The sequence below is a fragment of the Corella eumyota genome, chromosome 2 (assembly GCF_963082875.1).
Source record: "Corella eumyota chromosome 2, kaCorEumy4.1, whole genome shotgun sequence".
In the NCBI taxonomy this organism is placed as follows: Eukaryota; Metazoa; Chordata; class Ascidiacea; order Phlebobranchia; family Corellidae; genus Corella; species Corella eumyota.
Genome location: NC_137491.1, coordinates 9,299,188 through 9,314,896, shown reverse-complemented (window position 1 = coordinate 9,314,896; position 15,709 = coordinate 9,299,188). Strand labels below are relative to the sequence as shown.

Sequence of the window (15,709 nt, the reverse complement as noted above, 5' to 3'; positions counted from 1 at the left end):
AAATTAAATTTATTTCTTCAGTGATTTTGGTAACTTAAAAGTGTTAGCATTCCTATGCGTGTCACAGGACGGTTAGAACAGTTATTTATAGTTTTAATGCGATAATAAACTGCAAATCGCACTTAATTTATCTTACAAAAATATATATTTGACGGATCGAACGGATAAATGGATCGAGTTTTAATAACTGAATCGAATATATATTAAATAGATATTACATAATTCGAATGCATATTTGACGGATATTTAATTAAACGAAGAGTTTGCATGAATTAAACCTTACCCTAACCCTCACCTATTTGGATTACCCATTAACACATCCGACCCATTCGATCCATGAAATAATCAGTCAATCCACGTAATCCGAAAATATATTTTCATAAGGTGGATTAAGTGGTAATTATAAACTGCGGGAAGAATTGACCACTGTCATTCTGCTAGAATATTTTTTTTTTATTTTCTATCAGAACTCGGCATTTTTTCGCGTAATAAATTGCCGGAGCATTTGGAGCCGTTCTCGATCGCGGAAAACGCGGAAAACTCGGAATCACAATCCTTAGAAACGGCAGTCTATCCTTCCCCGCCGAGCCCGGTAAATCCGCAATAGAAAACGAACAAAAAGTTAAAAAATTAATTTTTGTATGTTTTACATATTTAATAGCTTGTTTATTTAATAAAAATTAGGGATTGTTATTAAAACACAGAATAATGAAAAAAATTTAATTTTTTAGTCTAATAATTAAAAAAGGGTATACGTAATATTTGTTTAATTAGTTCAGGTAATATTTTTAATTAAGTAATGTTTATGCATAAATTTATTCACAATAAGGATTAATTTTAAAATAATCAAATAATTTCGAACCATTTTTTATTTATCAAATAAATCTAGTTTTAAAATTGTTTTTTAAGGGGTTTAATTGTGTTTTTAAATTAATTTTTTTATATTTTAAAAAACTTAAACGTAAAAATTTAACTTAGCTTAATATGTGCATTCTAAATAATAAATAATAATGTGTGTTTGTTTATTTTGTGTTATCGACGTAACTTATCATATCAACGTAATATTTTGCGGAAAAATGCGAAATTCTACTAGGATTTAAAAAAAAAATTCTAGCAAAATGATAGTGGTAGAAATTGAATTGAAACAAGAATTATAATCTGTCAAAGGTAAGTCATACTTAATTGTTAAGTTGGTTACGATTAATAATCCTTAATTGCTTAAGACATTTTTATTTAAATTAATTTTAAATTTTTTGGTTTTAATTGCAGTTTTTATGGTCTGATGGTGCTTTATTAAACTTTAAGACTGTCAGACTGTTAAGATTTTAAAATGTCTGAATGTTGCAAAATAGGAAAAAGGGTGATAAAGTAATTTTAAACTGGTAAACCTGCGTTGCGTTTAATCAAGCTCTTTAATATTAGTCTATCAGCAGATCAGACAGGGTTCAGAGAATTGAATATAATTTTATTTACAATTTTTTTTTGAATAAATAAAAGGTATATCTGTCTCGTCTGTCTGTATATATACAATTAAAACAACGTTATCTGATTATACTACTATTTATACTTGAAGTGGCTTGTGACAGATTTATTTTTACAAAATTTAATTTAAAAAGATTAAATCGAATTAAAATATTGAACGAAAGCAGATAAACCATTAAATATTTTATATAATAAATTTACAATAAAAAAACAAAACTAACACCAAGTATTGTTTGACAAACTTCACCAGACTTTGTAAAAAAATTCATATTTGTTTAGATGTCTTTAGTTGAAATAGGCCATGATGAATTCCAAAGTGCTATGGAGGACATTTCAGGTGAGAATTCTGTTGCAGTGCAATTTGAAGTTGACGAGCAATCTGAAGATATGGAAAATTTAGACTTTACTGTAAATGGTGACTTAAACCATTCACAAGGCCAAAGCGTTGTTGTAGAAAACAATCAACAAGACCAAAATATTGTAGCAGAAAACAATCAACTAGACCAGAGCTTAACAATAGTTCAACCTGAAACATTACTCTACCAATCTCCTGAACTTGCTGCTGTAGGAAATTCAAATCCTGCCCAGTCGGGAGATATAATATACAGAATAATCACGAAAACATCAGCGAGAGGAAAAGACAAAGTTTTTGATAGCTTGGGGTATTCATATTGCCTGCGAAAGCGTCACATTCATCACGTCTTGTGGAAATGCTCAAAACAAGCAAAGAAACTAACTTGCCCTGCCAGGGTCAAGCAAAAAGACGGAGTTTTCGTACCAATGGGAAAACCTCACAACCACCCTCCCGATGTTGGCTGTGATGTGTTCAGTGCTATTCAACAAGTGGCCAAACGAAGAGGCAAGGAAAAAGAAAATCTGTCTGTGTCTGCAACTACAATAGTCAAAGATACCTTAAAGGGTGTCCTTCCTGAAAATGTTACAATGAACCAATCTGATATAGATAAATTAAGTAGAATTGTTAATCGACACCGCCAAAAAATACACACCACTCCTGTTCATATTCCAGTCAACTTTCCTCTAAATGTAGAAAAACTTCCAACTAATTTTTTAAAAAAAGATTTACTTGAACCGAAAAATCGAATTATGATTTTTGCCACAGATAGTAACCTTGCACTATTGAGTAAGGCAAAGGTTTGGTATGTAGACACAACCACTAGTCTGGTAAGCAAACCTTTTAAAGAGATGTTGTTAATTCAGGCATTTACCAAAGCGAATAAGACAATTAAACAAACCCCGTTGGTAAATTGCCTTTTTACTAAAAAACAACATAAACCTGACTACTTAAAAGCAATGCGAGAGGTTATCAGTCTTCTCCCATGCCATTCATTGGTCGAAAAAATTGTTGCTAAGTTTGACGTGTCCTTATGGAGAGCTTTAAGGCAGGTTTTACCTGGAGTTGATGTAAAAGGGGGAGCATACAATTTTCAACAAGTTATTTTTAAGCACGTGCGCACTGTGGGTCTTGAACACAAATACAGTACTGATGACGAAACTTTTGACTACATCCGAAAGCTAATGGCACTATGCTTTTTACCACACTGGCATATATCACCTGTATTTTGTAACCTTATAGGACATGCACCCAATGATGAGCTCATTCCTCTTGCCGATTTTGTTGGAAAAACATTTTTTGAGAACAGATTATGGAGGCCGTCGTCTTGGAGTGTTTATGGTTGCGCTTTTCGAGAGTTTGATTGTGCAAATTTATGGCAAATACGACTATCCAAAAGACATAAACTTTCTGTCCCAGATTTTATATCATACCTATACATTGAGGCCAATGTCGGAAAGCGTCAAAATGTTGCAGAAGAAAAGCTAAAGAAATACCAGAAAAAAAATCTAGAACTTATCCATAGTAAAATCTTTAAAATTTGGAGGAAATATGCTAATGGGACACATGCCGCTTTAAAAATCTTAAAAAAATCTGCTAAGGTTTATGGTCCCGAAAAACTGCAATACAGTTTGCCTTTCAGTATTGATGAGGAAGAATAATTTTCTTGTTTTGTTTAAATTAAGTCGAAAAACTGGTTTATTTTTTCAATATGTTATATAGTGTGTAGTAGACTTTAATAATACTATGTATTCGACAAGAATTAAACGATATTTAAAGTAAAAATACTTTGGCATTTAAACTATGTTTTTTCATATGGTGCAAATTGTCTAAAGTTTTTTTTTGTTCAAATTGTCTAAACAAAAGTTTTTTTTGTCATCATTCATAACATGTTTAATAAATAACTATCAAAAATCAATACAAATGCATTTCTTAATATTTTTTATTGGATTTGAAAAGCAAAGAATTTATGAATCTACTAGTTTGCGCTTGAACTTTAAAACAAACTTCATGTTTTGATATGAAAAAGTTAAAAAAAAATTTTTTTTTTTGAAATTTTATGCAATGGATGCTAAATAATCTTTAACTTCTGTTGGTAACAACCGATGGAATCCACTTTCATTTGCAATTCCAACTTCGATGTTATCTTCCGTCATTTGGCCTTCAAATGATTCCTAAAATATGTGTTTTATTGATTCAGGTTAAAAAAGTTACTGATTTATATTTTTATTCTTTTGCCTTTATAAAAAAGCCAATTGCTACTTCATTTCATAGGTTTATAAAAAATTTTGATTGTTGCCTTTAATTTAACAAAGTAGTACATATGTATGTATTATTTTCTACCTTGAGTGTAAGTATTGCGGTGTGTACGGCATCTTCCAATTCCATATCATCATTGTATCTGTTTAAAATGTAGATGACATTTTTAACAAAATTTCTTAAGATAAGACTATCATGTATTGTTATTATTTGGTTAAAATTTCTCACCTTTTTTCCAAAAACGATTTTCCATTTAAATGATTTTTACCCAAAGCAGTTGCTTTCCAAGCAAAATAAGCACCCTGTAATAAAAAAAGGTGATTCAAAATATATATAGTTTTGTTACAAAAATCGTATACAATTTAACTTACGGAGGGATCACACTGAAACAAGTAGGGTCTATCGTTATCCCATCCACAAATTAATAAAGAAACGCCAAAAGGTCTTACCCCACTGTAAAGTAAATTGGGTAATTAAAATATTTTTTTATGGATATTGCTTTAACACCCAAAAAATCTTTCTCAATTATGCCATCAACTTATTAAAAAAGAAAAGAAGCATTGGATTCAATCAGTTTACTATGAATCTAGCCAAGTTACCCAGATTGTGTGTATTCTTGCATTACAAGAGCAATTCTTTGAACCAATTGTGTTGTTGGTATACTTTCCTGATATTGACGATAATATGCTTGTGCAATTTTTCTTGCTCTTGTTAAAAGAACCCTTGTGAAAAAACAACGAAAATGCTTTAAAAATTTATTAGATAGTAAATATAAAACAAACCAACATAATTTTATACACCACATTATTATATTGGTATTCGTCCTAAAATATCCACATTCTGCATAGTAACAAACCTATAGTCTGGTCCCATACCACTATAAACCATCCCAATTTTGTCTGTGATTGGTTCAACTTTGTGAATGCTATTCTCTTCGTACAAAATCGATTTTTGCTTTTTCTCTGTTGCCATAACTACCCCGTTAACAGCTTTTATACCAACTGATGGAGAGCCAGCAGTAACTGCATTTAGTGCATATTCAATTTGAATCAGTTTTCCACTGGGGCTAAAAAATAAAAATATTCGTGTAAGGTAGACATCTTCAAAATTACAACTTTACAATTTTTTATTGTTATATACTATTTAAAAATGAATACATTTTAAACTATAAATATTTCCAATTTTACCTGAATGTGGTTAAAGAAAAGCTATACCGCTCTGACATTTTTAATTTCCTAATTTAAACAGTTAATCTGTCAATACAAACCACATTTAACAACCTATCAAAATTAAATTATAGTTCTGAAAATTAAACTTTAAACTATACGAAATTGCAGGTTTTTAAATTTAAAAAAATGCAGAACCATAACGATTACGAGTGAGGTAGGATTTATAAGACAATTCTGCATGCTTGTAAGTTAATGGCAGCCTATCATGAGGTTCATGATCATTATAACAAGTCGTAAAAATTTCCGAAACCATTTTGCCGACTTTTTTATCCTCCATGTTTGGATAGCGTTCATGAAACGATTTTAATGCTTGCTTAATGACGCAGTTCTGGTGGTAGCTTTTGAAGCCAGAAAATACAGCATCTAATTTTTGGTGTTTAACCATACATTCCCCACTTAAAGATGCAGCCCTTATTTCGCTACACAAAAGATGTTTTGCATTTTCATAAAAATCAACCTTAGCTCGACAATGATCAAAAGTGTGAACAAGCTCATGTGTGAGAACATGCTTAATAGTTTCCATTTTTCCATCAGCAGTCAGCAGTTTATCAAACTGATTTTGGCACAAAATAATTTGGTTATTCGACGAATCAAATCCACCCACCATTTTCGAATTCGGATCGCAATACTCAATACAAATATTTTTCTCAGGGTTAAGCACACAACCAGCATCTGATAATGCAAGAAGCATAGTTTTTAACAAAGGGCTTCCAATGTCTGAAAATTGGGCTTTATCCAATAATTTGTTTACTAATTTTCGCGTGACTTTAATTTTATCGTCATTCGAGTGTTCGCCAAACCCAAATAAAAGAGCTCTTCTGGTTTTAAGATCTTTATTTCGAAACTCAGTTAATGGATTGATTTTTTCATCAGTCTCTGCTTGGATATTTTCAGTCATATTTATTAAAACTTTAAAGATCCGATAAAGTTATTTTTAATTTGATATTAAAACAAATTTTAGTATTTACAATTTTAATTTTGATTTATCGTAAAAAACATGACTTGTAATTATTGTAATATGGTAACCTGTCACTCTTTCCAGGTCTTTTCCTCCTAAAACCGCATAGGGTCGCATAGTCTTTTCTCGATTTAAAAAATAAATAAGGTTAATGTTATTATTTGAACATGTCTTATTTATCTTGAAACACGTTTTATATAACTTTTTTTAAACTATACATTAAAATTATTAAATTAAAAAACGTACATTTTTTTAATAAAATAAATATGCGGGTGAATAGCACATGATTTATTTTACATGGCGACATAAAGGTATACAACGTGGTGACGTCACGTTAATAAAATTTTGCACCCATACAAAAAATTCTAAAAATTAAAGTAATCTAAGATATTTATGAATTTTGAAATATTTTGTCAAATTTAAATATTTAAAAAAGTTATGACATTTATTTAGGTCACCTGTTATATGACATTTATTTAGGTCACCTGATAAATTTATGAAATCTCAAAACTTGAAATATTATATTAACTAACATTCAAGAAAAAAAAACATTTCGCAAAAATTTTTTTAATAGAACAAAAGTTTGAGCTAATTTTTATTTTCATTTTAATTAGGTTACGTAATATTTTGGCCAATAATATTGCATACAAATTTTTTGAAGCAAAAAAATAAAAGATTGTAAATCGAAAAATAAATATTTTGTTAAAACCGCACAGGTCCTATTAACGTATTTACAAAATATATTTTTTAAATATTAATATTTATAAGTTATGAGACTTTTTTTTAATTTTATGTCACGTGATATATTTGGCTAATGAAATTGTTATGTCACGTGATATATTTGGCCAATGAAATTGCATACAGATTTTTTGCAAAAAATAAAAAAGTTTAAATCGAAAAATAATTATTGTGTTAGAATCGCACAGGTCCATTTAATATGTTTACAAAACATTATTTTTAAATATTGATATTCATATAAGTTATGACACTTTTAATAAAAATTTATGAAATCTCAAAACCTAAAATTTTGTATTTTATTAGACGCACATTGGCCTAACTAACATTCAAGATAAAACATTTCGCAAAAATTTTAGGAAGAACAAAAGTTTGAGCTAAATTTTATTTTTGGTTTAATTAGGTCACGTGATATATTTAGCCAATGAGGTTGCATACAAATTTTAAAAAAAAATTAATTCGAAAAATAAATATTTTGTTAGAATCGCACAGGTCCAATTAACGTGTTTGCAAAATATTTTTTTTAATATTAATATTCATAAAAGTTATGACACTTTTATAAAAATTGATGAAATCTCAAAACTGAAAGTATTATATTTTGTTAGACGCGCATTGGCCTAACTAACATTCAAGATAAAACATTTCGCAAAAATTTTTAGTAAAACAAAAGTTTGAGCTAATTTTTATTTTTGGTTTAATTAGGTCACGTGATATTTTTGGCCAATAATATTGCATACAAATTTTTGGAAAAAAAAATTTTAAATCAAAAAATAATTATTCTGTTAGAATTGCACAGGTCTAATTAACGTGTTTACAAAATATTTTTTTTTAATATTATTATTCATAAAAGTTATGAAACTTTTATTAAAAATTGATGAAATCTCAAAACTTAAAATATTATATTTTATTAGATGCGCATTGGCCTAACTAATATGAAAGATAAAACAATTCGCAAAAATTTTTAGTATAACAAAAATTTGAGCTAATTTTGTTTTGGGTTTAATTATGCCACGTGAAATATTTGGCCAATGAGATTGCATACAAAATTTAAAAAAAAAAAATAAAAAAATTTAAATTGAAAAATAATTATTCTGTTAGGAACCGCACAGGTCAAATAAATGTGTTTACAAAATATTTTGTTTAGATATTAATATTCACAAAAGTTTTGACACTTTTATTAAAAATTGATGAAATCTCAAAACTTAAAATATTATATTTTATTAGACGCGCATTGGCCTAACTAATATGAAAGATAAAAAAATTCGCGAAAATTTTTAGTAGAACAAAAGTTTGAGCTAATTTTTATTTTAGGTTTAATTAGGTCACGTGATATTTTTGGCCAATGATATTGCATACAAATTTTTCAAAAAAAAATAAAAATTTTAAATCAAAAAATAATTGTTTTTTTAGAACCGCACAGGTCCCATTAACGTGTTTGCAAAATATTTAAAAAAAATATTAATATTCATAAAAGTTATGACACTTTTATTAAAAATTGATGATATCTCAAAACCTAAAATATTATAATTTATTAGGCGCGCCATTGGTTTAACTAACATTTAAAATAAAACATTTCGCAAAAATTTTCCGTAGAAAAAAAGTTTGAGCTAATTCTTACTTTGGGTTCAATTAGGTCACGTGATCTTTTTGGCCAATGAAATTGCATACAAATTTTTTGAAAAATTAAAAAATCTAAATCAAAAAATAATTGTTCACGTGTTTACAAAATATTAATAATTAACGTGTTTACAAAATATTAGTTATGACATTTTTATTAAAAATTGATAAAATCTTTAAACCTAAAATATTATATATTTTATATTCCTAGGTTAGGTTATGTCATTTGACTTTGTAATCAATTATATTTTTGTTTAATTGACAAAAACACATGGAAATATAATATTGAGATATTGTAATCGCATTATTGACATTTTTACCCTTTTAATTTGATCGAAACAAAGTTAAAATTATGATCTTTAAACTTAATGTTTTTTAATTAATTTTTTTTTTGAAAAAGTGATTTAGTTGCAATAGCGTAAAGCTTAATCATTCACCCTTATGGCTTGAAAGTTAGTGCACTCAACTTTCGATCGAACTCTCCGGGTTCGAATCTAGCTTAGAGCGCAAATATATTTTTTGTAGTTCGAAGAGTTAAGATCTAAGACATATTGTTATTGTCAATATTATTATTATGATTGAAATTTTAGATTTCGAAACATATTGCTATTGTCTGTATATTTATTTTTATTCTTACTCATTCGATTTTTGGTTCAATATAACTTTTTTTTAGTTTATTTAAAGTTTTGAAATTTTAACATGTTGTTTATAATAATATTATGTTCCAAACTGCCTATTTTTATCACTAATTACTAAATAATAGGTGTTTCTTTATTAAAATCTAAAGATTGTTATTAGGTTTTCAAATTTTGGTTAGTGATGTAATATGATATTAATATCATAAAATTAAATTATTTAACTGTATTTAATTATTGTTTAATTATTTTTTGTTTGTTTATAAAATACTCGATCAGTGGAAGTTTAACACTTTCTTCTCGCCGAGTACATCGGCAAAGCGATTCATTCCTGAAATTCAGATTTTTTGATTTACTCCTTTTAACGAAATCGCTGTTTAGTAGTTGTTTACATATGGTTTTAACTTTTAACAACTGTCGGTGTTCATTAAAGTCGCAAACTTGAAACAATAGGTCTTGTCTGACGACTACTAATGAGCAGCAAGCGTACTGCCTAATATAAGACTTAATCGAATTTATAACTGTTAAATTAAACTATATTACCCTAAAATGTAGTAATTTATAGCAAATGTATATCATTTATTGCACTTTATGTTAAATAGTTACATTTTTACAAATAGAAAGAACAAATAAAAATTCGACACAAAACGTAATTACACTACGGCTCTCCCAAATCTCTCGTCTGGATTACGGTGCGAGAGAATTTCCTCCTAAAGTAAACGGCACGTAGTTTTGTCTAGAGCCGGACAAACATACGTGATCCATTTTTTTTATATAATTTTAAAATCTTGTTAACAAAATTATTTTTCACTAGATTTGGATTAATTAAAACACTTTGTTAAATTTTTTTTAATAGTGAAAACAAACCACAACGCAGATTAAATGCACTTTTTTATTTAATACAAAGGTAGGCTATGGACAAATAACAAACTGATTGTGATTAAACAACAAAAATCTTTATAGGAAAATAATCTGTAGGATCATAAAAATTACATGAACATAAAAAATTCAATAATGTAAAATGTGAACTTATCATTTATAAAGATAACAATACGTGTGTTTCGATTTGTTCAGTATCTTAAACTTGGTAAGCACTTTCCCAAAATTTCCCCTTTTCTCCTCTTTTTTTTTTTTTTTTTTTTTTTCCATTGTACCTACTTGGGTTAGTTTACTTAACTATCAAAACATGGATGAAGATACAAACATGGTTTTTGATACAAAAAATAAAAGGCGGAAAAAATCAGTCTTTAAACAATGGTGGAAATAATTTTTGTTTCCTTGTTTATTTCATTGTTCAGCTTTTCGATTAGCTTTTCTTTTTCCTCGTCGTCATCTGTGACGTCAAGACTTGTGACGTCAGAAGAGGAAGTGACGTCAGAGGTGGTGGAGTCCATCGGAAGGATTTTAAGTAAACGCTCGTAAAAGCAACCGGCGGTTATTCGCGATTCGGGTTCATATTCCCAAGTCTCGCCGAGTACATCGGCAAAGCGATTCATTCCCTGAAATTCAGATTTTTTGATTTACTTCTTTTTAATGAAATAGCTGTTTTGTAGTTGTTTAATTAAACTAAGAAACTTGGCTTATAACAAAGATTATTAACAAGGTAGGTTCCCATATGTTTGTAAAGTTTATATTTTGAAATTGGGTATATATTTTTTGATTTATTTATTGGTTAGGTTTGTTTTATATTTTAATTCAAAATTTCAATTTTTTTAACCTTGTGAGTTTTCCACTTTTCGGGAATGGTTGGTAGTTTCCTTTCCCTGCAAACCAATATTAGCATCTGTTCTTTGGTAGGATGGTCGTTTATTTGATCCCCGAATGGTGGACTGTATGGTGATGCCATCCCTACAAAAAATAAATCCATTGCAAATATTGTTTGTTATAAATTTATATCTGATTGTAAGTAAATGTTGGTGCAGATGCGTCAAAAAGTAGTTAAAAAGTTTTAAAAATTTAACTCATTTTTTTACCTAAAAAAGTTTCACAATTAAAATTCTGACATTTTGGTTTTTATACTTGCCTTGGTTAGCCTCACAACGATTTGCTATCTCCCACATCACTAAAGCCATTGCATAAACATCAACTCTCTTAAACATCTCAATATCTGTGAGGTTTACAAGTCGCTCCAACAACTCGGGTGCCATGTACCTGGACGTTCCTACTTGGCCTATAACAAACATAAAATGATAGAAAAAAAATTAATTTTAAGGTAATAGTTAGGATATATCTAAATCGGTTTAGCCACTCTAAACAAAAAAAAACAGTAAAACTTAAAATCTTAAGTTCATATTTTTAACTATAGATTGATGGGCCAAAAAATTTGAGCCAAAAAATTTTAACAGGTATGTGGGTTGGTTAACCAAAATTAACAAGTTTTAAAAAAGACATCCTTTTTAAATAAAGACGACATTAAACAAAAATGTTTATTTTGTTTACGAAGTTTACCTGCGTTAGATAGTTCGTCTTTAGTTAACTCAGGATCAAGTTTCAGGGAAAGACCAAAGTCAGCCAGTACACACGATCTGCAATCTTCCTTTACTAATATATTACAGCTCTTCACATCTCTGTGCGCAATTGGAATTTTTGGTCTTCCTTTATCGTCCCTTTCCGAGTGAAGGTAAGTAAGTCCTATATAAACAACATGTAAAAAATAACCAATAGAACAATTTTTTTTTAAATAGATTTAAAATTTGTACTTTTACTAAATCTAATTACTAAATATGATTTTTTTTTTTAGTTTCAAAATTGATTTTACCTGAAGCAATAGTCAATGCCATTTCGCAAAACTGCAACCAAGTGATAACATGTGAGCGCAAGAAATCAGCCAAACTACCCTGCTGGTAGTAAGCAGTAATCAACCAAAATTGTAAACGACCTCTAACCGTGTGTTGTTCCGATGCATAAAACTCTATAATGTGCTCGTGCCTCATCCAACTTAACATATACAAATAAATTGATGAATATATACTGAAATATTTCAACTGATTTCATTATAATTTATGTTCTTACTGTTCGTGTAGAATTTCCTTTTCTTGTCTCCAAGCCCCGTTGTTTCGAAGTCTGAAAACTTTAACTGAAACAACTTGATGATGGACGCCATCTTGTTGTAGTTTTGCCTTCCAAACCTCAGCGAAACGACCACGTCCTGTAAAAACATCAACAGTTTGATAAAAAAAATTGAAACTAGGGAATTGGTGATGTTTACATACTTTAGAAATTTTGCCAACACATTTACATTGAACTGGTATCCATAAAAAAGCAAAAGCAATTCCGTGAATGACTTTTAAAATTGATAAAATAGTCCTTAACTTACCAATAATTTGTTGCAACTCTATTGGTAGGTTTTGGTCGTTATGATTTAATGCAGCACCACGCGACCCTCTACTATATTGAGTTGCAATACTGGATGAATATCTGTTAAACACATATTAATATAAATTATTACTATCAGTAAAAAAAATAGTTGACTAGACGAACACGTATCAAGAAAATTATACATGCCAAGCACTATTTGTAACTTGTTTAATTTTCAAAACTTACAAAGTAATGTATTTTTAGCAACAGCAGTAAAAAAATCTGTCGTACAAGTTTATTAATTATATGTTATGTCAAATAAAAGTTTTGTAATGCGTTAATATTTATCTTGTGCGCTGGGGGTAAAATATTTAAAACTACTTACTTATATGCCGAGTAACTATGTTTTCCACTTTCGTCCCAACCCCCGTCGATCAAGCTAGCATCATCACACGATAACCTACTACCTGGTGGTAGCTTTACATCGTATTCGTCTTTAGCAATAAGTTTTTGTTTTCGAATACGTTTAAACCATAGAAAACCAGCCAATGCTAATATAAATACCACGACACATGTACATCCAATTATAACTGGCATAAATCCAGGGCCTTCTAGAATAAGAATATAAAAACGTAAGTTTATAGAAGTTCAATTACATTTTATCTTTATCCTAGCCTTAAATGTTGTTTACTTTATTTGGATTTTAACTGTAACAGTTTAATTACCGTTATTTTCAATTTTAGGATCGGATTGGGTCGTTGTTGAAATTTCGTAAAAAGGAAACGATATCAGTTTGTTGCAATCTTCAGTAGCACACTGGCACGATATATTGTAACGAAAATCATGGTCGCAAAAGCCCTGTTTTATTGCGGTTGACAACCCATTTTGGCTCACCTAAAAGTAAATAAAATTTCTCAAAAAACAAGTTGCATAATGTCCTTCTTAAGTAATGCGTTTTAGTAGAAGAATTTTGACTTTTAACGTATATAAATAAAATCATATTTTAGTTTAAGAATATCACCAACCTTTACCTGTGGAATAATATTTGTGATTACAGTGTGTCCATCTCCAGTTGTGTCAAAATTAACAAAGGTGTGACAGATGCCATAACCGTCTATTTCTATTATGTCGCATTCTTCTAAACTGCATTGGGCTTTTTCGCAAGCATCTATAGACAGCAATGAATTGCATCGCCTACATTTTAGAGAAGATGCCAGGGTTATTAAACACCCGAAAAATCCCAAACACCGAAATATAAAGCCTGCAACAACGTAAATGTTCTTATATTTTCTTCTTACACTTAAATAACAAATTTTAAAAACCTAGTTATATATTTGTATATTAAACTAATAAAAAAAAAACTTAGCCCGTCTTGTTATTACAGAAGTTTTTGAACTAATTAAACATTTATTTACCTGTCATTACATTTCCTTGGCAAATCACTAATTTTTAATAAAGTTTACGTATATAATAATCTATAAACCAATAAATATTTGAACGAAATACTGGTTAATTAATAAATATTTTTTCGATATTTGTTAAACCTAAAAATTTATTTAAAAAAAAAGTAAGCCCAATTAAATTTAAACTTTTTTATAACCGATAATTATAATTTTTTTAAGGACCTTATATGGTTTAAAATCAAAAAAGAATTTATAAATATTTCCAGACACCGAATTAATTAAAATCCTTTAAAAATATTTTAACCTTTTAAAAAATTCTAATTTTTGTTATTTTTTATTCGATTTTAATTTACAAGATTTAATTTCGTTTGTCTCGTAAACAATTGTGCGTTTCGATACGCTTGAGTAATCACGTCGTCGCTTTGTGACGTCACATATTGTAGCTCTACTCTAAACCTTCTTTCTCTGTTTTTATTTTCTTCACAAAAATTACCAGGCTGTCTCGTCTCGAAAGGAAGTTAAATCAAATATTCATAAATATCGATAAAAAAAATAAAAAAAAAATAACATACATCCAAACACTATAGTTTCGAACTCTATTTAAAATATTATTTCCAGGAAAAGGTTCTTTATTTTAGTTTTTAAATTCACAGGAAACCGTCTTCAATAAAACCAATTAAAATAGATCATCTGATTAAACATCAATATATACTCAAATACTGTGTATTAGTAAGTCAATAACACATTTGTTAACTATTCACATCATCTAAAATAATATAAGTTGTTCTGTAAACCTTTAATAGCAAAACACTTAACACGTTACTTCAGTCTGTACATTGTACTCGCAAATAGTTGATCGCACTTTACCTCAAGGCTCTAGTATGTCGCCTGAGGAGAAAATACCGATGGCATAGAAATCTTATAAAATAATAACGTCATAATTTAGGTGACTACATGTTTTCCAGCACGCATTTGTTTAGAATTTTTTTTAAAACAATAGAATTAATACATTTTTTAAAAAGTTAAAGGGTAAAAAAAATATATATGTTTTTCACTAAATAATATTAGAAAAAAACTTACGAAAAAGCCTAGCTTTTCTTTTAATAAAAAAGATCTATCGACTCGCAAGTTAATTTATTGCGCACGAAACTTCTAAGTTTGCGGGTATTTTATTTATTATGCTGAGTATTAATCATGCCTTAATATCGTATGTTTACTTATACTCGTAACAAAGTTAATGATTAGATAAAACCCAACAACATTTTATATCTTTTCTAGATGTTGATTCAAGATATCGAAAAGAGGTTCGACTTTTAGTTCCCCTAAAATAGCAGAACAGATAAAAAATGCATTAATTAAATGGGTAAAATAAATATGACCGTTAAAAGTATAAAAAGGCACTGTAATAAAACGAAGTTTTGATTTTTGTTTTTACGTGGTGATAGTGTTTGATGGGAGAATTATATTCATGTTATAATAACTCATCATAGTACTATCTTGTATATTACGAAATACGCCAACCTTATAGTTGGTAACATAAAAACTGCGGTTTTATTTATTTTTTTTTTATTTAGATAAGCTATTGAGTTAAACATAAAAAACATAACTAAAAAATTTCAAGACGTTAAAGAAAAGACCAAATAAGCATTTAGTCAAAAACTACACGTGGAATAGAAGAATTTTTTTTCAAGTAATCGCTTTAAAAAAATGTTTAAAAATTGCTAAATGACCACAAACGAATA

The 15,709-nt window shown here is 28.7% G+C and overlaps 5 protein-coding genes across 7 annotated transcripts in view; 1 reads left to right on the top strand and 4 right to left on the bottom strand.

Annotated features, from left to right (window-relative positions):
* LOC145742331 (uncharacterized) overlaps positions 1–15,709 on the bottom strand; it is a 120,191-nt gene that overhangs the window by 60,979 nt on the left and 43,503 nt on the right. The window lies entirely within an intron of this gene.
* LOC145743178 (uncharacterized) lies at positions 1,114–3,588 on the top strand. Its single transcript, XM_082561088.1, has 2 exons — positions 1,114–1,167; positions 1,762–3,588. The coding sequence occupies exon 2, from the start codon at positions 1,762–1,764 to the stop codon at positions 3,493–3,495; it is 1,734 nt and encodes a 577-aa protein (XP_082417214.1). The 5' UTR covers positions 1,114–1,167; the 3' UTR covers positions 3,496–3,588.
* Positions 3,766–5,446, bottom strand: LOC145743854 (proteasome subunit alpha type-2-like). Its single transcript, XM_082561910.1, has 7 exons — positions 5,281–5,446; positions 4,950–5,159; positions 4,693–4,815; positions 4,465–4,546; positions 4,322–4,395; positions 4,178–4,235; positions 3,766–4,008 (listed from the first exon to the last, which is right to left on the bottom strand). Exons 1-7 carry the CDS (start codon positions 5,316–5,318, stop codon positions 3,892–3,894), a joined length of 702 nt encoding a protein of 233 aa, XP_082418036.1. The 5' UTR covers positions 5,319–5,446; the 3' UTR covers positions 3,766–3,891.
* LOC145743853 (mitochondrial inner membrane protease ATP23 homolog) lies at positions 5,346–6,277 on the bottom strand. The gene has a single exon (XM_082561909.1). It carries the CDS (start codon positions 6,218–6,220, stop codon positions 5,441–5,443), a length of 780 nt encoding a protein of 259 aa, XP_082418035.1. The 5' UTR covers positions 6,221–6,277; the 3' UTR covers positions 5,346–5,440.
* On the bottom strand, positions 10,373–14,128 carry LOC145741902 (TGF-beta receptor type-2-like). Of its 3 annotated transcripts, none has more exons than XM_082559579.1 (11): positions 13,980–14,128; positions 13,590–13,825; positions 13,290–13,458; positions 12,950–13,175; positions 12,584–12,684; positions 12,280–12,415; positions 12,026–12,204; positions 11,716–11,898; positions 11,291–11,437; positions 10,985–11,115; positions 10,373–10,766 (listed from the first exon to the last, which is right to left on the bottom strand). In XM_082559579.1, the coding sequence occupies exons 1-11, from the start codon at positions 13,984–13,986 to the stop codon at positions 10,515–10,517; spliced, it is 1,767 nt and encodes a 588-aa protein (XP_082415705.1). In that variant the 5' UTR covers positions 13,987–14,128; the 3' UTR covers positions 10,373–10,514. The 3 variants fall into 3 exon arrangements, with proteins under 3 accessions (XP_082415705.1, XP_082415706.1, XP_082415707.1); XM_082559580.1 differs by having other exon boundaries at positions 12,950–13,172; XM_082559581.1 differs by having other exon boundaries at positions 13,596–13,825.